General features: G+C 40.4%; 1 protein-coding gene across 5 annotated transcripts in view; it reads right to left on the bottom strand.

Annotated features, from left to right (window-relative positions):
• Positions 1–744: 744 nt before the first annotated feature.
• Positions 745–23,712, bottom strand: part of LOC109919785 (LSM14A mRNA processing body assembly factor) — an 82,072-nt gene continuing 59,104 nt past the window's right edge. For 3 of the 5 annotated variants that reach the window (XM_048605611.1, XM_048605612.1, XM_048605609.1), the window contains 5 exons: positions 19,523–19,603; positions 15,167–15,337; positions 9,650–9,827; positions 8,786–9,032; positions 745–7,055 (listed from right to left, as the gene is read on the bottom strand). In XM_048605611.1, coding sequence (XP_048461568.1) covers positions 7,032–7,055; positions 8,786–9,032; positions 9,650–9,827; positions 15,167–15,337; positions 19,523–19,603 — 701 coding nt within the window. In that variant the 3' untranslated portion in view covers positions 745–7,031. The remainder of the gene's footprint in view (positions 7,056–8,785; positions 9,033–9,649; positions 9,828–15,166; positions 15,338–19,522; positions 19,604–23,712) is intronic. The other 2 variants (XM_048605613.1, XM_048605610.1) reach the window with 1 other exon arrangement.

Here is a 23,712-nt window from a genome sequence, read left to right as displayed (position 1 = left end):
ACTAAAACTACCGGTTCTCAGAGCACAGAACTTTCTTGGCTCATTCAAAATTTTTATTAATTTTATAACTCTCTCAAAGTTGCTGAAGGTGTTTTAAGGTTAGGTTGAGTTTCTCGTTGCTCCTCTCATTTGTAATTTGTCGAACCTTACAGAGAACAAATAAGAGTTGTTGTATTCACTTACACACAGCAATTCATGTGAAGAATTATGAAGACGTATAACATAAATGCCTGTTGTTTGGCTTTTTTTTGATATCTAAAATAGGAAACAACTCCTTCATTAGGAAAACTAGCATCAGGTTCTAATTTGGAGACTGACATTACTAGCTCAACAAATAAAATCATTAAGAAAACAACTTGACAACCTGAAAAAAAGGGAAGGCTCAATAACTCACTCCTAAAAATTGCTCCAGAAAAACAGATTTAAGGGAATCAGGAGAAGAACTGAGAGATGTGGGGTGGAAGAAGACATTTTCTACAAGTTATGATCTGGAATGACCTTCCCAATAAGGAAGTGGTGGAAGCAGATTCCATCGTAACTTTCAAAAGGGGTCTGGATAAATACTTGGAAAACAAATACTTGCAAGGCCATGGGGAAAGAGTTCATATGGAATCATGTAGCACAGAAAAGAGACTATGATGAGATCAAGAACTAAGTATAGGAAATGTAATCATTTTTCCAAAGTATTCACATTCTAATATGGCATTCTGGATGAGGAATTCTGCCAGAAAATCCACAGTCAACTTGTTGTTCAGTTTCTTTTTATTAATAAGATGTCTGAAATACATACATAGATACACAGGTACAATTTATCAAGAAAGCTCATGAGGATTTATTAACGCTTTTAGGTCAAAATTCATTCACTAATTTCCATTTCTATAAAAGAATAAAAATCCAAGCATCTGGATTTATTTCTATCACAACCTGGGCCTGGCCAGGGATGGTGCTTGGAGGTTGTGGGGTGATTGCAGGGCAAATGAGATGGGACAGAAAAGTTACTCACGTTTCATAAGCAAGTGCATACACAAGAACTTGCAACCTTGCTACCAAAACAGCACTGTAACCTCTGTTGCAGCAGAACAATACATGAAATTAAATATTGCTACTTGATCATGTCTTAGATTTGAACTTGTACATAATTTTAAAAAATAGTTTGGTACCTCTCTATAACCACTGCATGAAATTTACAAACACCTCCAAATCTATCAAAATTTCTTTTTTTCCCTGCCTCGTCAAAAGAAATTCAGTATCTAGTTTCCATGTCTTCAACGAACTCTTCCTCCCAAGGGCACTGAGAGCTCAACACAGCACTATACATGTTACATTTTGGCTGAACAATTCACTATCTTTCCAACACAGTTCCATTTGTAGCCAGAAGTCCCATGTGACAACATGAAATCCATTAGGTTACCAGATTATGAACTTGGAACTTCCACTGCCATTAAGAATACAAGCTATTAAAAACTGATGGCCAAGTAAATGAGAAACTTTCTTTTGTCACTTTCCTCCCAAAAGATGTTGGTCCAGTTACACATAACTAATGCAGGTCAGAGAGGAAGCTCAAGGCATTGGTAAAGAGGGAATTATAAAATCCAGCCATGGGTATAGTCGTCTTTTTTATTACTGGTGCTTAAATGTCTCAACGCCTAACAGCACTTCAAAAAAAAACTGAGCAGATGCCTATGACATAGTATTTTAAAAAATCAAGTAGGTTTTTTAAAGCAATCCAATTCCAACTTGATTTGCCACTTGAACTTGAGGTTCATTTACTTGACGCTAACTTCAGCCCACAAACGTGCACCAACGTGAGGCTTTATGCATTCAGATTCTTACATACATTGTGGGTTGTTTTTCTATCAAGATCAGTAAGCCATTCCGGAGGCGGGGGGGATGCACCATAAGAATTAGACAATGTATAACTACTTCCACATTTTTCATTTCATGTATTCGATGCTATGACATGGAAACACTTCAAAGCATGGGATTTTTAGACTGATCTGGTGCTTCTTCATTGTAACTCAAAATTAAAACATTTCAGTGGAGATCCTGCACCCAAACAGTCCTTGATAGTTCACCTTCAATGCAAAACATGCAAACTCCACATGCATTTTTCCCTAAAGTTAAAACAGTAAAAGTAATTTTTAAAAATCTATAATAAAGCAAACTCAGTGATCATCCTTCTGCATTAACAATCTCCTCCATTAATAGTGGCTCTGCTCTGCACCACACCAAAGGAAATTACCAATCTCCCCACCAATCCCTCCAAATGTCCCGGAATCACGCTCCACAGGACATTTCATTCTTCAGTCTATCCCTGGTGAGCAGTCTTCAATCCTATTTGCCAGTTTTTAAACTTTACTTGATTTAGGATTGGTTTGCTTCTACCGTGAATATGTACTTCTGGTACTCAAGGTGGTTTGGGGGGGGATGGTTTGAGATACTCATTTGCCTTGTTTTGCCTCAAACCATGAGTGTTGATACAAGATATCCCAATGGAGTTCATTTGTCAACGACAACGAAATATATTACCTAACAATACTGACAGATATTTGCCCTCAACAACAGATTTATATTGAGCTGCACAGTGTAGTTTAAAACAGATTTTAGCTTAGCTTCCAATTCAAACATGAAAATCTACATTGCTAATCCTATAGATTCTAGCCAATGAATGTACAAGTAAAACTTCTTGCACTGTAAAAGCCTTAAGAAGTTATCCTTAAAATTTTATTTGGACAGGAGACAAAGTACCTCAAAATATTACATCAGGAAAAAGAAACAGGGTCATGTATTTGCAGCCGAATCCAACAGCAATTGTGAACATTAAAAAGCTTCTTAGCAGTTCTAACAATAAAGAAATATCCAAATATCCAGAATTTCATATCCAAATTCTGAGTTTTTTTTAAATTAATTTCTCTTGCCTGTATTGTCTGTTGTAGACACCATCCAACAATAAATTAAACTAATTCTGTGATTTACAAAGTCTTAAAATGGCAAAAATTTAAAGCCAGTTTTCAATGAATGAATCATCACAGAATACAGAACTTCAAAACAGGAACAGAATGTGATCACTCTGTTTGGGCATTTGGTTAAAAGCTTCCAGTTCTTAAAAACCTCACAACAAAAATCACAAAATGCTAATACTTTTACGTGAGCACATTTTACAACCTAACTGAATGCACATAATGAACCAAATAGATCCTGAAATAATGCCAAATCTGATCCCAGATTAAATATGTTGCAGACCTACTTCCTTGTTTGGAGCCAAGAAACAGAACTAAGAATAATTACAAACCTAAGGAAATCAAAAGTCAAAATGCTAGGAGCAAACAGCATCACTATATCACTATGATTCTATCACCACCATAAATAAGATTTAAAAAATCATATCTACAGATAATTTGAGCTTTGGATGCAGAGGGGAAGTGGGATCGAGCAAAAGAAAATTGAAAACCCAAGTTAAAAACTCCAAAAATAAGTCAATGATCAAGTTCCAATATAATTACAACAGGGGTCCCAGCCAGAGTTTGTTTTAACCCAATGAAATGAAAACTTGTTTTAATATTGAATCCTTCCGTGTCATTGTTTAGCAATATTTAAAGTTTTGATCTACCAAGCAATTATTGTAAGCATTCCTAAGAGTCAGGTCAAATGCCATCTAAATGCGCCCTCTACATGATCCTAAGTCCTACGTTGGTCACCTATATATCACTGTGCTCTTTATCTATTTTCATACCAGGCATCTCAATTGAAACTGCCACTTGGGCAGTGGGAACATGACCTCCAGGAACTAGAAGGGATCACCTAAACTTACATTTTCAAATGCACTGTTACCAAATAGCAGTCTGTTATCCCAGTCATCGGCTTGAGATTTGGTATAGTACCCAGACCTTGAAAAATTGAAAAGAACAAAGTTGCAACTCACTGCATCATCCAATTCTCCCAAAATGTGTTCACACTGGATTGGTGTCAGTGGTTCCCAAGATATGGAAGTCAGCAAATGCTGCATACACTGGTTTCATTTGCTTTGATTTATTATTGTCACATATACCTAGATACGTATTTGGCTTGTTCACATTTGGAAAAAAAAACGTGTAATAAAAATTGGTCCTTTATTTTTGGCAAGGCTCACAAATCTGAAGGGCAAATGGGGGCAATATGGGGCCAAGTATTCCATTCCTTTCTCACTGAAACATCAGACAACCCAATTCCCAACTTCACTTCATGAATCAAAACAAACATCTCCAACTTGAACACAACATTCGCAGGAGATCTCCCAGAAGAACTGTTGAAACATGATCAATTTTCCAAGACTGGATCACTCTCTTCTTGTCTATTTTGCGCAGCTCAATGGTTTAATCACACATGTAGATGCTGCGGTGTGAAAGTTTCAACTCTTCACCCGATAGGCATAAGCATATGTGAAACCCAGTTGAATGGATTAATCAGGGATTCTTGCCTACCTCACACCCAAGTGCCATCGTCTGCGATTCAATCCAGTGAGGACAACTGAACAGTGTGACTTGAGACAAGGCACATCACACTCAAACCAGATGTATTCTTATTGCCGTTGCCTAATCAGAGCCTTTCGCTGCAGAAGTACTTCATATATTCCCTGCCCTAATTCATGAGGGGCAGAGATAAGGTGAATGACAAGGGTCTTTTCCCGAGAGTAGGGGAGTTTAAACTAGGCAGCATATTTTTAAAGTGAGAGGAGAAAGATTTAAAAAAGGACATGAGGCAACCTTTTTTTTTTTTTTTTTTTTTACACAAACATTAGTTCATGTGTGGAATAAACTGCCAGGGAAAGTGGTGGATGCAGGCACAGTTACAACATATAAAAGGCATTTGGATAAGTTCATGAATAGGAAAGGTTTGGAGGGATATGGGCTAAGCGCAGGCAGGTGGGACTAGTTTGGTTTGGAAACATGGTCAGCATGGACTGGTTGAAACAAAGGGTATGTTTCAATGCCATAAGACTCTGTGATTCTATGACTCAGCCCCAAAGCTGCTCAAACCTTTATTTAATTCTGCCTGCAAAGAGATTCAGTCCCTTGAAACATAACACCAAGCAGCTGAATTTTCTGGACAACCTTTTATTTCTCATTATTGATGAAAAATCTCAAGTTAAGTCAGTGGGGGAAACAGAAAAATATACTATGCTGTAATTGTCTGGTTCAAGTAAACAGCAGCACATCTGGTTAACATTCAAAGTTAAGCAGGAGGAAAAAGTGCTGAAATGTTAAACCTGCATAACACATGTAGCATTTAGCATAATTTAGAATAGAGCAAGGGGCAACTCACATAACCAATATACAGATATTGCCACAACTATCATGCATAATCACCAATCTGCTGCCTCTGCCTGGATTTTCACAGCATTTTACCAAGCAATTGCTGGTCAAAGTTGTTGGCATCAACTCAAATCCCAAAACTGTTTTTGGAACTAATCCTTTAAAAGAAAATGGCTTGACAGAATAGGAAAAGTAAACTCAAAGAGCTGGTGCTGAATGCAATTTGAGGGGTTTTCTTTTTGCAAGTGTTGTTCTGATGGCATGTCAATGACACTTGATCAAGGCTGCATCTCACCAAGTCTAAAATGGTTACAGTGTAGTCTTAGATGGGTTATATTTTGGCCGACTTTTCTCTGATGGGAGTTCTGTAACCTATAAAGAAAAGGGTATTCCCTCACATCCTAGACTCTCAGAAATTGCATTTCTTCCACCCCACTCTCTGCAAACGACAACCCTTTCCAACACCATTCCAAAGCATTATACTGAGAGAGACAGAGAGAGAGACAGAGAGAGAGACAGAGAGAGAAAAAGAAAGAGAGAGAAAGAGTGAGAGAGAGAGTGTGTGTTTACCTGGGGTTCTGTGTGTGTCAGTTCAAGCCAAGTATCCAAATGTGCCATTCCCCTCCCCCCCCCCCTCCAAAGTCTGTAATTAATTTCAAATAAATAGATCAGATCCACAGCTAGTACCAAGAGTGTAATTCAAGTCAAGCAATTTGAATATCATGAAACACAAGAGCAAAGACCTAAGTGATTGAATTACATCCTCAAACTCACTGACACTACTTAGTTTTTAATAATATTTAGTGTATAGTTACTTTATTATTATGTGATAAGCATGGCAAGGAACCAGACAGAAAGTGAAAAATGACAGTGACGGAAATCTCATATGATCAAGCTCCTTTTTATGGGTAAGACCTTACAAGGGTACTGACTATACACTATATATTACATGTCAATCGTGAAGTTCAAAATCAGTTTCACATGGCTATATAAATTCAAAAATTCTTCCTCTTTGGATCCCTTTTTGCTTTGTATCTCAGAGCTAAATTTACTCAATTTAAAAAAGGCTACAAATTTAACTTTTTTTTGTTCGAAATGAAAAATTTTGTTTCATAAAACAAAGAACAGTTGACAGACACCAGAAAGTTTTTTAACTCAGGAGAGTCATCTCCGGGGTCTTGCGTCATGAAAGATGTTCTGATCCCACTTTTTCTCCATAAAAAATGTCCAGCGCGCATTAAGTATTATGTTTTGTCCTACGCAGATTAAAGCTAAGTTTTATCATTCCATGGAAAAAATAAATTTGAATAGCTTTCAATGTAGTTTCCTGTAAAGTATCAGTCAGACTGCAATCACAGTAGATGGCCAGCTGCATACAGTATTTCTTGCAACTGACAGCATTTTTATCAAACATTTTCAGTAATAAGAAATCACTCTCGTTATCAATGCAAAAATACTGGAAAGCTCCAACATACTAGTCGTATCTATACATTTAGAAATTTCCTTCTGCTATTTCAAAGACGAATATTTAATGCTCAACATTGTAAAGACGAACCTTCTGCACAACAAGATATTGCGTGTTCTCCCTTTTGATGTCAAGCACGTAAATACCAGTGCTGGTGACAGATGTACAGCAAATTAATTTCTTCACTTTTGCTGTCAAAAATAAGTTTGAAACTAAACAAATTTTCTGGACTGCGTAGATCTAAAGTCCTTTTTCAGGGAAATCCAGTTTGCATACTATGCAGCAACTTTATTATCCTTCTGTGAAGAGAAAAGATGAAATGCAGCTTTAAGTTGGGGCTGATGACAAATTTTAACTGACTTACCCATTTGCAACATTTTAGGTTTTATTGTTGACTAAAATAATGCTGTGCCATCAAGCAAAGTCAAAACAATTAAGACATGATTCAAAGTAATGCAAACTTCTGAAAACATCTTGCATTTCAACAGTGTCATTCACAATTTCAAGACCTTCTAATGAAATACATTTGAGAAGATCCAGCAGCATCAGTAGAGAGAGTGAGCGAGATTTCCAGCGTTTCTCATTTTAGTTTCAAATTGCCAGTCATAGAGTCATATAGCACAGAAACAGACCTTTCAGTTTAACAAGTCCACGCTGAACAATAATCCCAAACTACACTAGGCCCACCTGCTTGCTCCTGCCCCATTTCCCTCCAAACCTTTCCTATGGACGCACATATCCAAATGTCTTCTAAACGTTGTAATTGTACCCACATCCACCACTTCCTCAGGCAGTTCATTCCACACTCAAACCACCCAGTGTAAAAAAAATTGCCCCTCATGTCTTTTTTAAAATCTCTCTCCTCTCACCTTAAAAATATGCCCCCAGTCTTGAAATCCCCCATCCTAGGGAAAATACACTGCCAGTGACCCAATCTATACTCATTATTTTATAAACTTCTATAAGGTTGCCTCTAAACCTCCCACACCCCAGTGAAAAAAGTCTCAGCCTATCCAGCCTAATTCAAACCTTCCATACCCAGCAACATTCTGGTAAATCTCTTCTGAACCCTCTCCAGCTTAATATCTTTCCTGTAACTGGGTTACCAAAACTGGACACAGTATTCCAGAAGAGGCTTCACCAATGTCCTGTACTACCTCAACATGACTTCCCATCTTCACTGGGTGCTTGTTGACATGTGGTTGGCGCTGGCAATGCTAGCATTTGTTACCCATTTCTAATTGCCATTGATCTGAGTGGCTTGTTGGACCATTTTATAATAACAAGTGGACTATTTAGCCCCTTATGCCTGCTCTACCATTTAATACAATCATGGCTGATCTCATCTTGGCCTCAACTCCACTTTCCTGCCCACTCTCCATAATTCTTCAACTCTTTACTGATTCAATATCTTTCTACCTCCTCCTTAAATTTACTCAACGTCCCAGCATCCAGCAAACTCTGGGGTAGTGAATTCCACAGATTCACGTACCAATGAGAGAAGTAATTTCCCCTTATCTCTGCTTTAAATCTGCTATCCCTTATCCAAAACTAGGACTTCTCATTCGAGCTTCACAAAAGGAAACATTCTCTCTGGGTCTACACTGTCAATCCCCTTTAGCATCTAACCATAGTCTTGATAGGTCCATGCTAGATACCATGGTTCCTATGAGCTTCCTTCCAACTTATCAATGTATCCTCCCATTCCATTCTTCTGAATCTAATGATCTACCTCACTCTTAAATGGACCTATGCTATTCTCCTCAACCTCCTGGTTCCATCTGTCCAAAATTCCATCTGCCTGGAAAGAAGTTTGGCTCTGAATTCCTTTTTGGTCTTATTATCTCTGTCCCTTAGTTTTGGATTCCTCCACTTATAGTAAAAACCATTAGAAAATACAAGTCACAAGTTCAGCTGAGTGAGCAAAACTTTGATGCCACCTCCTATTTGCACAGATCTAACTTGTTCCGAACTGCAGTTATTAGATTTTTAAAAAGAAAAAGTGTGTAATTACAGAGGTTCACGTTACCCTGTATTCAAAGTCTGAGAACTCTCTGCCTCCTCCACGCCCTCCTCTGAAACCTCCACGATAACCACCACGGGGAGGACCATAGTTCCCTCTTCCTCCACGGCCCCGCCCTCCCCGATATCCATAACCTCCTCGTCCTCTGAAGCCTCCTCGGCCACGCATTGGGCGCAGTGGTATTCCAAATGTTTCTGCATTTATCCGCCTCTCCTCAGCCCATGTCGGTCTCCGATCTCTGGAAGAGAAATAGCTAAGGAGAGAGTTATAGTGCAGGCACACCAAATGTAAATCAACAGTACACATTATTGACAGAAAAGGGCCATTCAGTCCAAGCCTGTTGAGCCTCTTAATTAGATCATGTTTGTACCTCAGTTTATTTTTACACATATGGAACTATATTCCTTGATTGCATTGTCTTTTGTTCAAATGCAAACTATGGTTTAAAATAAAATTCATTCCCATGGTATGGGTGTCATTGCAAAGGCTTGCCCTTATTCCCAACTATGGTTTCAGATGAAAATTTGATGGCAAGCTGTCTTCTCAAACTATTTTTCCTCTAAAGGCTTCTCATTTCCAAAGATCCACAGCCTGGACTGTAAATTAATCCAGGCACCATCTGTGCTATGCTGCAGTCCAGCAAATGGATAATTCTAACAGAAGGGCATTACAAAACTCAGCATTGCAACAGCAGAGTGTAAATCCCTCTCATGTCAGGATAATGTTTTTTTCCCCAGTATCCTCCACAGTAACATCACCCACCTCGAGTTTGCCATTTTCACATTTACAGGAGAGGAAATTGCAACTGTGAAATCAGAATGCTAAGTTGGCACAGGTGTAAGGTTGCCATTTTTGGCAGGTAATAAATACCTGGTTTCATTATCACAGGAAATGTTGTCAAAAAAGGATTTGGTTTTGTCATAATAACATTTCGGTCCTAAAGTTTCATCTTCATCAGCATTTCCTTCACTGTTTTGCGTTTCAATCCCTGAGTCACCTTTATCTTCACCATTTACAGCCTTCTCTGTTTTGTCAGGCTGTTTATCATCTGACAAGAAACAAGAGGACGTCAAAGTTTATTGAGCAATTAACAGCACAAAAGCAAAGTAAATCATTAAATTATAAAAAAATAAACCACTGATTCACAAATCAAGCAACTATTAAACGTTTCTACAAAATCTTTCACAACCTCACAAATATCCCGAAGTGTGTTAAAGCCAGTGAAGTGTTTTTCCAATATTACCACATTTCTAATGCAAGAAGCAGGACAGCTAATTCACATACAGCAAGCTTCCACAAAAGGCAATGATTCTGGGGACATAGGTTCAAACTTCATCATTACAGCTCGTGAAATTTAAATACAATTAAATAAAACTAGTCTCAATAATAGTAACCCTGAAATTATCATCGATTGTGCTAAAAACATGTCTGGTTCACTAATGTCCTTCAGGGAAGGAAATCTGTTCACTTTCCCAATATGGTATTGTGACTCCAGATTCAGAGCAATGTGGCTGTCTCTTTCTGACCTCTGAAATGGCCTAGCAAGCCACTTCGATCAGGGCAAGTTACGGATGGGCAACAAATGCTGTCTTTGCCACATCCCATTAAATAAAGAAGTATTAATAGCTAGTTACACAAGCTTCAAAATCTCCCCTCCCCCGACCGCATCCCAAAACCAGCCCAGCTTGTCCCCGCCTCCCTAACCTGTCCTTCCTCCCACCTCAAGCCCCACCCCCATCTCCTACCTTTTAACCTCATCCCGCCCCCTTAACCTGTCCGTCCTCCTTGGACTGACCTATCTCCTCCCTAACTCCACACCTACACTCACCTTTACTGGCTCCATTCCTGCCTCTTTAACCTGTCTGTTTCCTCTCCACCTATCTTCTCCTCTATCCATCTTCTATCCGCCTCCCCCTCTTTCCCTATTTATTTCAGAACCCCCTTCCCCTCCCCCATTTCTGAAGAAGGGCCTAGGCCCGAAACGTCACCCTTCCTGCTCCTCTGATGCTGCTTGGCCTGCTGTGTTCATCCAGCTCTACACCTGGTTATCTTAATAGCTAGTTAACTGCTTTATTAATGTTGGTTGACAGATTAAGTATTAATCCTTTGCTCGTCCTTCAAAAACAGTTCCACAGGACCTATTCTATCCAATTGAGAGGGTAAACAGGACCTAGCTTTAACATTTCAACCGCAAAGAGTTGAGTGAAGGAAACTGATGAGCTTTCCCACATGCAATAAGCACATTTGCATCTGTGCTACTCCAACATCTGTAAACAGCAGTTAAAACACACACAGATTAAGTTTTGAAATCATGTTTGCTGGACCAAACACAAGGCTAATTGAAAAACAGATCTCATCAGTGGGAGAGGTGGTTAGAATGCAGAGTCAATACAGTGCAAAGGTGGAGGACTGATGAAGGGTCGCGACCTGAAATGTCTACTTTCCTGCTCCTCCGATGCTGCCTGACCGACTGTGTTCCTCTACCTCCACACCGTGTCGTTTCTGACTCCAGTATGTGATGTTCTTGCTATCTCTTGGTTAGAGTGTAGAATTCTCTGCCATAAAATTACAGAATTGTTGCGACACAAAGGGAGGCCTTACAGTCCATCGTGCCTGCACTGGTTTTATTACCTAGTGCCAACCTCCTGCCTTTCCCATATCCCTGTACACCACCCAATGCCCCTCTTGAATGCCTTATTTTAATATGCATCCACATTTCCAGGAAGTGTTACCAACATTAATTACTCCTTGTATAAAAAGCTTCTTTTGCACATTACTTTAAAATCAATGCCCTCTCATTCTGGTTTCTTTTACAAGGGGGAATATATTCTCCTTATCCATTTTATTCAGCAGGCTCATGATTTTGAAAACTTTTATCAAATCTCCTCTCAACCTCCTTCTCTGCAAGAAGAGCAGTCCCAACTTCTTCAATCTATCCTCATAACTAAAGTTACTCATTCCTGAAGCCATTCTTGTAAATCACTAAAAAGAAATATACAATTTGCATAGAAGGAATATTAAAGTGAAACAGGAGCAAGAAGGGTTAGACTGACTTATTCAAGAAGGGAACAATGGTACTGACCTGATAGAACAAATGGTCTGTGCTGGAACATTCCAAGTAGTTTGTGGTTATCTAGATATCAGCATTTACACAGATTCTAAAGTTCATATACCAAGATTGGAGAAACTCAATCACCAAGTCACACAACACTTGGAAAATCCCTTGCATCAAATTACTTAACTAATCCCGAAAAACAACTGGCCTAGTCCTGATCAGTCTATAGCAGGACATTCAATGCTGTCGGCCAGGGCTCAGTAGGTTAAGCCTCAGTGTCAAAATGTTATTGATTCCACTCGACAGACTTGTGCACACATCTAGGTTGACACTGTAATGCAGTAATGAGGAACGCTGCACTATTATAGCTGCCAACTTTAGGATGAAACATTAAATCAAGGTCTTATCTAGGGTTCCAGATAGACACCAAGTTGGAGCAGAGGTGTTCTCCGTTAACATCCTTTTTCTCAACATACATCACTGACAGATTACCTGGTCATTTCCCAGAACCTAAACTTTTGCTCCTTGTCCTTTCTAGCGGTCTGTAACTTCTGATACTGTTTATCCCACATCAGCCTCCTCCAACATCATCTAGAAATTCATTTGCAATGACTTCTCCTCCTGCTCTCTCACTGTTACCTCCGGCACTTATAAGGATAGATCTTTGGCACCCTTCTCCTTTGCATCTACATTCTGCTCCTCAGCGGCATCATTTAAAGGCAAAGTGGTAGGTTTCTCACATACACTGATGATACTCAGCTTGACCTCAACACCATGCAACTCCTCCACTGTTGCTCAATTATCAGACTGCTAACCTGACATACAATATTGCTCAAGCAGAAATTCCTCCAAATAAGAAATGCGAAGATGGATGCTAGTGTTTGCAGTCCATGCTCCAAACTTCATTCCCCAATTATTGACATTATCCTTCTCTCTGGCAACAGTCCAAGATTAAGTCAATCTGTTTGCAACAATGATATCATATTTGAAGGGAGAGATGAGCTCTTGAAGTCATACGTGCATCATCATGAAGGCTAACTGTTTCTGCCTCCAAGATTTCACTCGCTGGCGAAACACTCGTCTGCACAGTGGTCGCTCAGGACTAGGCTAAAATTTGCAGACATTTCAAAGCTGGATAGAAAGGTCAGCTGTGAGGAGAATGCAAAGATATTGCAGTGTGATTTGCACAGGCAAATACATGGCAGAAGCAGTATAATATGGATAAGTGTGGGATTGTCCATTCTGGTAGCAAAAATAGGGAGGCAGCTTATTTGAATGGCTGTAAATTAAGATAGGGAAATGTTAAACAAGACCTGGGAGTCCTCGTGCACCAGCCGCTAAAAATGTGCGCGCAGGTGCAGCAGGCAGTAAAGATGACAAACTATATGTCGACTGTCACAGTGAAAGGAACAAGGATGTCTTGCTGCCATTATACAGGGCATTGGTGAGACCACACCTGGAATATTGTGCACAGTTCTTGTCTCCTTATCAGAGGAAGGATGTTCTTGCTATAGATGGAGTGCAGCAAAGGTTTACCAAATTGATTCCTGGGAAGGCAGGACTGACATACGAGGAGAGATGGAGTCAGTTAGGATTGGTATTCACTGGAGTTTAGAAGAATGAGAGGAATCTCATAGCAGCCTATAAAATTCTAACAGGACGAGACAGATTTGATGGGAGGATGATGTTCCTGATGTTGGGGAAATCCAAATCCAGGGATCAATTGTTTAAGGATAAGGGGTAAACCTTTTACGACTAAGATGAGGAGAAATTTCTTCACTCAGAGTGGTGAGCCCATGGAATTCACTACTACAGAAAATGGCTGAGGTCAAAACATTCTGCTTTCAAGGAGGGAGATATAGCTTGTGATTAAAGGGATCAAGGGATATGTGGGGAGGGGGAGCGGATTATGGTATTGAGCTCGGCCATCAGGCACGATCTTAATGAATTGTGGAGCAGGGTTGAAGGATTCAATGACCTACTCTTGATCTTATCTTCTACCTAGACTCAACTATTCAAACACATTCCTGACTGATCTCCCATATCTAACTGTTCATAAATATGAGATCATCTAAAACTCAACTGCCTGTGTCTTAACTTGCACAAAGTTCCACTGGCCTATCAACCTGTGCTTGCAGACCTACATAAACTTAGTGAAGTAATGCCTTGATTTTCAAATTTGAATTCTCATGTGCGAATTCCTCCACAGCCTCTGTCCTCCCCATCTCTAATCGTCTCCACAATCCTCATATCTGTGCTCTGAGCTGTTTTGCATCACCATTGGTGTTTGGATTTACAGTTGTTTGTGTCCAAGCTCTGGAACACCTATGTGGACTGCAGTGGTTCAAGGCAGCAGCTCACCACCACCACCTTCTCAATATCTCCAAACACCTTTCCCTACTCCCCTCCACTTCACTTTCCTCTTTCAAGAAGCTCCTTAAACTAAGTTTTTCACAACATCAAGACATCCCAGAGTACCACGCAGTCAAGTAAATTGCCTGTAGTCACTTGCAATAGAGAAAACAAACTTAAGCAGTAAATATATTTTACATCATGTGGGCCAAGGCAAGAAGAGAAAAGGTTTCTTTGATGTCTCATTAGGATACCAGAGCAGACAGGAATCAGCCTCATTTTAACATCGGTTCTGAAGGACTGCAACAGAACTCTCCTTTCATGCTGCTCAGTGTTAATGCAGGAGTCCTGACATTGACTCAATGACAATGAACGAATGGCAATATACTTCCAAGTCAGGATGGTGGGTGGTTCACAGGGGAACTTGCAGGCAAGGTTATTGCCATATATCCTACTGCTCTCTCATTCTAGACAGTAGTGGTTGTGAGTTTCTGAAGATCTTTAGAGAATTTTTGCAGTGCATCTCGTAGATAGTACACACTGCTGCTATTGAGCTATTGAACAGCAGTAGGGGAAGAAATTCATTGTTTGTAGATGTGGTGTCAATTAAGTGGCCTGCTTTGTGTTGGATGGTGTCGAGCTTCTTGACTGTTGTTGGAGATGCACTCATCTAGGCATGTGGGGAATATTCCATCACCCTCCTGACTTGTGCCTTGTAGATGGTTCTAATCCCGTTTTCCAAAACCTGGTCCATAGCGTTCTATGCTTGGCCATCGTAATCTTTGAATATGTTAGCCATTTTGTCTGGTTTTCCCACACAGCCAGTATGTGGGAGTCAGAGTGCTAAAGATGAGTCAAAGTCAAAGGGCACTAATGACAACGTATATAAACAGTAAAAATACCAAGAGCCTCAGCTGTGAACAATGCTATAAAGAAACTGTAGCCTCAGTGAACACAAGACCCAAAAAAGAAAACATTACCTTTCAATTTCAGCTTATTCTGGAACTCCCTATCAATCTCTTCCTTGTTAAACTGTGCATTTGCACTTTCAAAGTCGAAGTCTTTTTCGAACTTCATTGGGCCGTCTCTTCTTACAGTGAATCTTCCCCTTCCTCGGCTCCCACCACGCCCTCGCCGGACAGCCTGACCCCCTGATAACAGGTAGAAGAAATGTTAGCGCATCAAGAAGCCGATTCAGAAATCCTCCGGGCCTGATGAGATCTATTACAGGTTGCTATGGGGAACAAGGGAGGAGACTGTCAGCCCTGGTGGATATACTTAATACTTTGCTGGCCCCAGTCACCAGATGACTGGAGGATAGCTAATGTGGTTTCCTTGTTCAAAACGGGCAGCAGGTAATTACAAACCAGTTTGTCTGACATCAGTGGTAGGAAAATTACTGGAAAAAATTCTGAAGGACAGTATTAATCAATACTTGGAAAGACAGAGATTGATCAGGGATAGTCAGCCAGGATCTGTTGGATGGAGATCCTGTCTGAGGATCCAGTTTGAAAAAGTGACTAAATATATTGAGGGTAGTGCAACTGATGTATTTTAAATGGACTTCAGTAAGGCCTTTGACAAGGTCCCATTAGAAAGACTGCACCAAAGATAGAGGCTTATGTGATCCAAGGCAAGTTGGCAAAACCGTTCCAAAACTGGCTTACAAAGGGTGATGAGTGAGGGGACCCTTGCTGTATGTTATGTACATGAAGGACATGGATGTGAAGAATATTTTAATTAGTAAGTTGCAGATGATATATTATCAACAACACTGATTTCTAAGGCCACAGTTTGATATTGATCAGCTGATAAAATGGGCACGGCAATGGAGATGGAATTTTGGGAGGTTTATTAAGGGAAGAAGGACGTACATAATGCATGCTAGTCCCAGGGAGTACTGAGGAACAAACACAGGCATGTACTGTGATAAATTTAAGAAACATCTGGAAGCGTATTTTAAAATGCTGAGTCACAGTAGGCTATGGACCAAGTGCAGGTCAATGGGAATATGGGGTTTGGCATTTATTGGTTGGCACAGACATGGTGGGCTGAACAGCCTGTTTCTATGCCATATGGCTTTTTGACTCTAACTGGTAAGTGCAGAAACAAAGTGCCTACAGTTGAATCTTCAAAGATTACAATAAAGACATGGTTTCTTAAGATACTTCCAGCAGCCCATTATTTCAGTTAAATAGTATTCCATCCACAGGTGTCCATTTGTAACAGCGTAAATAAACCAAGTCAATATGTACCTGTGGATGGATGTGATCCAAGAAGGCAATTTTACTCATCTACTATCTCATCTCATACAATCCCTACATAGGCAGCTCAAAATCAATCACAGCACAAAACAAAGATTAAACTGTAGTCTTGAACATTATCCCAAAGCTCACTTTGCCCACAAACAGGCAAGTTGTAAAATCAGTCAAATCAGAATTGTGTGCACATAGACAGCCTGCCAACTTTAACATGCTTTCAAATATACTTTCAAAATCTAAGTAATAAGAATTCTTCGTCGTGCAACTGCAGAGGTGCACTTGTACTAAAATGACACAAAAACAGAAGTTGCTGGAAAAGCTCAGCAGGTCTGGCAGCATCTGTGAAGTGAAATCAGAGTTAACGTTTCACGTCCAGTGGCCCTTCCTCGGTACTAAATGAGATGGGTTATCCAGGAAAGCACTGCATGTGAAAAAAAACATCTCCACAGTTAATACAACAAAGGGTTATGAAATTCTGAACTAGTGATCTCTCAGTTTCATACACAATATAATGATGAAACAGCCACAAATTTCAAAATACAGTTGAATAGAGATTGATAGAATGAATTTACCCAAACTCTGTTAATTAGTTCAACTAATCACATACCCAGACAGTGTAGTGGCGGTGTCACTCATCTCAGAAATCTAGAGTTCCAGGCTAAAGCACTTGGGGCATGGGTTCAAATGCCACCATGGCAGCTGGTGGAATTTACGTTTTAAAAAAAAAAAAGGGGATATTGTGGAGCAATAGTACCATCTTTACCAGTGTTCCCTCAAACTTTCTTAGCAGTTGCATGTGCCTCCAAGGTTTATACACAGCAGCAACGTCTGGAACTGGAAGTCAATGCCGCAATAAGTGTGCCATCGCTGATCGCTGTGCACAGAACATCATAGCGGCTGTGCATACACACAGCTTAGAGGTAACGTTGATCCCTATCTCTAGGGCAAGTAGGTCCAGATTGAAGTTCTACCCTGCCACAAAGGTCTTTTTAAAAGTTTGTTAACAGGAACATAGGAATTATTGGCTAGGCCAGCATTTATTGCCTAACCCTATATCTCTGAACAGGCAAATTAAAAATACTTGAAACTTGGTGTCGAAACATGAAACCACTCAAGGACTTACAAACCAATTCCCAGTCAGTGATATGAACAAAGGAAATATACATTACAGTGATCTCTGAAATCAAAGACAAAAAATGCTTGCAGTAGCCCCTGCGAGAAGTAGCCACTTATTAGTGGAGCAGGTCAGAATGGGAATTAGCACAACAATATGACAAAATCATATACCAGCATCAAATTCCTAAGTAATCAATTCTCATCAAATACCCAGGAAAGGAGATACCTGAAATTAAAATACTTAAAAGTTGTTTAAATTTTGAAGAGTCTCATATTTGTGAAATGCTTCGCTTAAGTTCAGGGTATAATGGCCAGCCGTCCCCAAAATTATTTTTTATTTTTGAACTTATGAAAATTAAATGGGAAGAACATCAAACTCTAATGCTTTTAAAAGTTAAAATTAAAACCACTTCTTTCCTACACAAATGTTAAATTTGGACAAGTCATCAAGAGCTACAAGGCCAGCAACAGATCTAAAACATCCTGCAATTCTAAGCTTTTCAAACTGGAAAACGTTTTTGTACGTAATTGCAATCACTTGCCACGCTTCTCCAACCCTCTGCTCCTATGATGCTGCTTGGCCTGCTGTGTTCATCCAGCCCTGCACCTTGTTGTCTCGGATTCTCCAGCATCTGCAGTTCCTACTATCTCTGATCCAAACAGTCATTGCTTGTTTTGGCTTTTCGAAATACATCTTGTTCTTGGCACCTCATTGTACCTTGTTTAAACCTGTCAACTAGTTCCACATTATTAGTTGAAAACTGCAATTTCCAGTCAGCTTTTTCCATTAATGATAATTACATTTATGCAACCTTTTTATACAAATGATGTTTAAAAAAACATCGCCCTCATGTGATCACTTGGAATTCAAAACAAGGTTTCATTGATGAAACACTCGTCACTGGAGACACTGACTGTGATGGAAGTTAAGTTAATCAGGTCACGGAGACTTAAGGAAAACAATTCCTTTTGGACACCACTAGGTGGGGAAGATTAGAACCAGCCAAACTGGGAGAGGAATTATTGGCATCGATATGCTGAGTAATCAGCAATATTTTAGATGCAGTAATGAGAAATGGCTTACCATACAAGGTTGGATACTTGCGAAGGATGCTTCCAACTGGAATAGCTGTAGCAAGACTTTTTAAAAACCTCCTAATTCTCAACACACCTTTTATAAACTTCTTCTAAACTCATTTTTCATCAAATTTTAGGTCAACATCTCACCTGAACTAATCTTTTCTTGGAGAACTTTAAGCTTTCCTCATAGCCATACCTGTAATCCAATACTTTTTGAATAAAGGAGTTACTGAAATATGAAATACCATCAGATTTAAAGCTCAATGGGACACATTAAAACTTTCATAGACGACATACGCCAAAGTATTGATTGTCTGACTGTGAATGTCTGACCTGGAATCCCAGTTTATACGGAGAGCATGCAATTGCTGACACCATCTGATGATAAATTTGGACTGTGTATGCTCACCTCCGCTTTGTTTTAGACGAGCATGCACAATATAAACCTGATTAAAACTCTCCTTCATGTAAGTTTGCTTTCTTTTCACCAAAATATGTTTTCATTTCTTTATTCGTTTGTGAGCATTTAAGTTTTCTTTTAAATCATTTTTTACTTCCATTTATTTCAAATTATGTTGCTACCATACATACTCCTAGATATCAGCAAATGCAACCTTATGCTAAGCACAACATTGTATTGACACAAGATCTTATAATACACATACATTAACACCCCAAAAGTCAAGGGCAAACAGGTCCACCTCCCCGGAGACCACATCCAGGAAGTTAAGTGCAGGTACGAGTGTATTCCCATTTACTGCCCAGCACTATTGGTCTCTCCATTTGCAGCTGGACCAGCATTCTCACTCAGCTGTACCCAACAATGAATTAGGTCACAGAACAAAGAAATGATTATTGGATGGTAACAAAGTCACATACCTGATGGCCTCCTGTTTGGTTCCCGATTTTCACTCTTAAAGTGATCATTTTCTGGCCGTAGACCTTTTTGAGATTCAAAAACTAAAACAAGACAAAATTGCAGTGAATAATGCTGCCTCTGACTAGGCCAATGTTATTTTCTAAGTCTTTCGTAGGACCTACATTTCAGTACCAAAGCAATTATGAAATTATACCTCAAAATGTAACACAAGAAGGTTAACAATAAATTTGCTTGCACAAAGATTCTCAAAACCACTGAGAAGAACATTGAAACACACCTCAGGTTTATTTTCTATCAAGATAGAAAATAGTCAGGGCTAGTATAGCAGCTACTGAAAGGCAGTTCGGAATGATATGTCTGCAGAATCAGTTTGGGTTGAGGTCAGGAATAAGAAAGGAGCAGTCACTTTGTTGGGGTTTTTTTTTTTAAAAACAGACCCCCTGTTAGTTGCAGAGAAGTGGAGGAGCGGATTGGGAGGCAGATACTGGAAAGGTGCAGAAGTCACAGTTGTAGTCATGGGTGACTTCAACTTTCCAAACACTGATTGGAAACTTTTTAGTTGTAATAGTTTAGATGGAGCGGATTTTGTCCAGTGCGTTCAGGAAGGATTCCTGACACAGTATGTAGATAGACCAACACGAGGAGAGGCCACTTTGGATTTGGTGTTTGGCAGTGAACCAGGCCAAGTGTGAGACCTGTTGGTAGGAGAGCATTTTGGTGGTAGCGATCATAACTCTGTTACTTTTACAATAGTCATGGAAAAGAATAGGTACATACAGCAGGGTAAGGTTTATAATTGGGGGAAGGGTAATTATAATTCTGTTAGGTAAGAACTGGGTAACAGTAAATGGGAACAGACACTGTCAGGGAAGAGCACTGTAGAAATGTGGAGATTGTTTAAGGAATGCATACTGCATGCGCTCGATAGGTTTGTCCCTAGCAGGCAGGGAAGATGCAGTCGAGTAAGGGAGCCTTGGTTCTCGAGAGAGGTCGAACAACTGGTTAAGAGGAAGAAGGATGCTTACATAAGGTTTAGGAAACAAGGATCGGAAAAGACTCTAGACGGATACAAGTTAGCCAGGAAGGAGCTGAAGAAAGGGCTTAGGAGAGCTATAAGGGGGCATGAGAAAACCTTGGCAGATAGGATCAAGGAAAACTCCAAGGCTTTTTACATGTACAGGAGGAATAAGAGAATAAGAGACTGACCAGAGAAAGGGTAGGGCCGACCAAGGATTGTAAAGGAAATTTGTGCACGGAGCCTAAAGAGATAGGAGAGGTCCTTAATGAATACGTTTCTTCGGTATTCACAACTGAGAGGGACCTAGTTGTAGGGGAGGACAGTGTGAAACAGGCTGGTAGGCTAGAGGAGGTTGATGTTAGTAAGGAAGATGTACTAGGAATTTTGAGGAACTTGAAGATAGATAAGTCCCCCAGGCCTGATGGGATTTATCCAAGGATTCTATGGGAAGCGAAGGAAGAGATTGCAGGGCCTTTGGCGATGATCTTTTCGTCCTCACTGTCCACGGGTACAGTGCTGGAAGATTAGAGAGTGGCAAACGTCATTCCCTTGTTCAAAAAAGGGAATAGGGATAACCCCGGAAATTACAGGCCCACAACCCGAGCTACAGATCTACTCCAAAGCCTTAGAGACCTACGGGCGCAACACACTCAAATTGGCAAGAAAATGGGAACAAATGGGGAACTGCAAACGAAAGTACACCAAAAAAAGCCATACACACAGACCAGGTATTGAACTTCAATAGTAACCATCCCAGCACACACAAACGAAGCTGCGTGCGAATACTATTTAAAAGGGCAACAACACAATGCAGCAATATAGAACTACGCCAAGAGGAAGAAGAATACCTCTTCCAAGTGTTCAAGGATAGTGGATATCCAAAGAACTGGGTCAGAAGATGCCTACACGAACAGCATCAGAAAGATTCTACACGCCCCAACACACTCATCACACTACCCTACATCAGGAACACACCGGAACTCACCACAAGACTCCTACGACCGCTGAGCATCAGAATGGAACACAAGCCCATGTCAACCCTACGACAAGTGCTCACCTGAACTAAAGACCCACTCCCCGCCATGGACAGGACCAACATCATCTACAAAATATCCTGCAGAGACTGCGAGAAACACTACATCAGACAAACAGGAAGGAAACTAACAAGAGTACATGAACACCAACTGGCTACAAAAAGACACGACCAATACTCACTCGTCTCAATCCACATGGACAAGGAGAACCAGGACTTCAACTGGGACAACAGCAAGATCCTGGGACACGCTAGGCAGAGACAAGCACGAGAATTCCTGGAAGCATGGCACTCCACGAAGCATGCTATTAATAAACACATTGGGGTCGACCCCGTATACATTCCACTATGAAGGAAAACCAGAAGTGAGGCAATCCATCTCAACGGACCCCAGAGTTTAAAAACCAGGCGGGAAAACACACTGACGCTTCATCAGAGGCTGCACTGAGGACGTTACCAAGCACGGTAATGAAACGTCTGCAAAACAACAAACCAGCTCGGCGAGCCAACCAACCTCAACACCCACAACCCGAGCTACAGATCTACTCCAAAACCTTAGAGGCCAGTTAGTCTTACTTCAGTGGTGGGCAAATTATTGGAAAGGGCTCTGAGAATCTGGATTTATGATCACTGAGATAGGCACAGTTTGATTCGTGATAGTCAGCATGGATTTGTGAGGGGTAGATCATGCCTCACAAACCTTATTGAATTCTTTGAAGAGGTGACCAAACACGTGGATAAAGGTAGAGCAGTGGATGTGGTATACATGGATTTAAGTAAGGCGTTTGATAAGGTTCCCCATGGTAGGCTCATGCAGAAAGTAAGGAGGCATGGGATAGGGGGAAATGTGGCAGATTGGATTCAGAATTGGCTGACCCTTAGAAGACGAAGGGTGGTAGTGGGCGGAAAATATTCAACTTGGTGCTCAGCTACCACAAGGATCAGTTCTGGGTCCTCTTCTATTTGTGATTTTTGTAAATGATTTGGATGAAGGAGTGGAAGGGTGGATTAGCAAGTTTGCAGACGATACGAAGGTGGGTCAAGTTGTGGATAGTACGGAGGGCCGTTCTCGGTTACAAAGGGACATTGATAGGATGCAGAGCTGGGCTGAGAAGTGGCAGATGGAGTTTAACCCTGAAAAGAGTGCGAGGGGATTCATTTTGGAAGGTCAAACTTGAAAGCAGAATACAGGGTTAATGGAAAGATTCTTGGCAGTGTGGAGGAGCAGAGGGATCTTGGGGTTCATGTCCACATTTCCCTGAAAGCTGCCACCCAGGTGGATAGAGTTAAGAAGGCGTATGGAGTGTTAGCTTTCGTTAATAGAGGGATTGAGTTCAAGAGCTGTGAAGTTATGCTCCAGCTATACAAAACCCTTGTTCGGCCACATCTCGAGTATTGTGTTGAGTTCTGGTCGCCTCATTAGAGGAAAGATGTGGAAACATTGGAAAAGGTGCAGAGGAAATTTATCAGGATGTTGCCTGGAATGGAAGGAAGGTCTTACGAGGAAAGGTTGAGAGCGCTAGGGCTTTTCTCTTTAGAACGAAGGATGAGAAGTGACTTGATAGAGGTGTTCAAAATGATCAGAGGTATAGATAAAATGGACAGCCAGAGACTTTTTCCTAGGGTGGAGGCAGCTATTACAAGGGGGCATAGTTTTAAAGCGAGTGGAGGTAAATATAGGGCAGACGTCAGAGGTCGGTTCTTTACTCAGAGAGTGATCGGGGCGTGGAATGCATTGCCGGAATGGGTAGTGGAATCGGCCTCATTAGGGGCACTTAAGCTGCTATTAGATAGGGGTGGAGGTTAGATAGACCTTAGGTTTAAGGTAAAAGTTTAGTACAACATCGAGGGCCGAAGGGCCTGTACTGTTCTATGTTCTAAGATCAAACCAATTCATATCTTCTGCATCCAAAGCTATGTTATCTCATCTAATTATTAGACAGAAATCAAAAGATGGTCAATGTACTGATCTCACAAAATATGAACTTCAATCTTGGTAAGTTCTCAACACTGGATAACAAATGAAGATTCAATAGGTTCATATTTATATATCAAAGATCCAAAGCAATTTAAGATGCTTTCTCTGATTCTTTGCAGGGCATTATGTAATCCTTATGTCATATGCCATTGTCACTGAA

The sequence above is a fragment of the Rhincodon typus genome, chromosome 15 (assembly GCF_021869965.1).
Source record: "Rhincodon typus isolate 14 chromosome 15, sRhiTyp1.1, whole genome shotgun sequence".
In the NCBI taxonomy this organism is placed as follows: Eukaryota; Metazoa; Chordata; class Chondrichthyes; order Orectolobiformes; family Rhincodontidae; genus Rhincodon; species Rhincodon typus.
The sequence above is the reverse complement of the archived record's forward strand: the minus strand, read 5'-3'. Positions and strand labels throughout refer to the sequence as shown.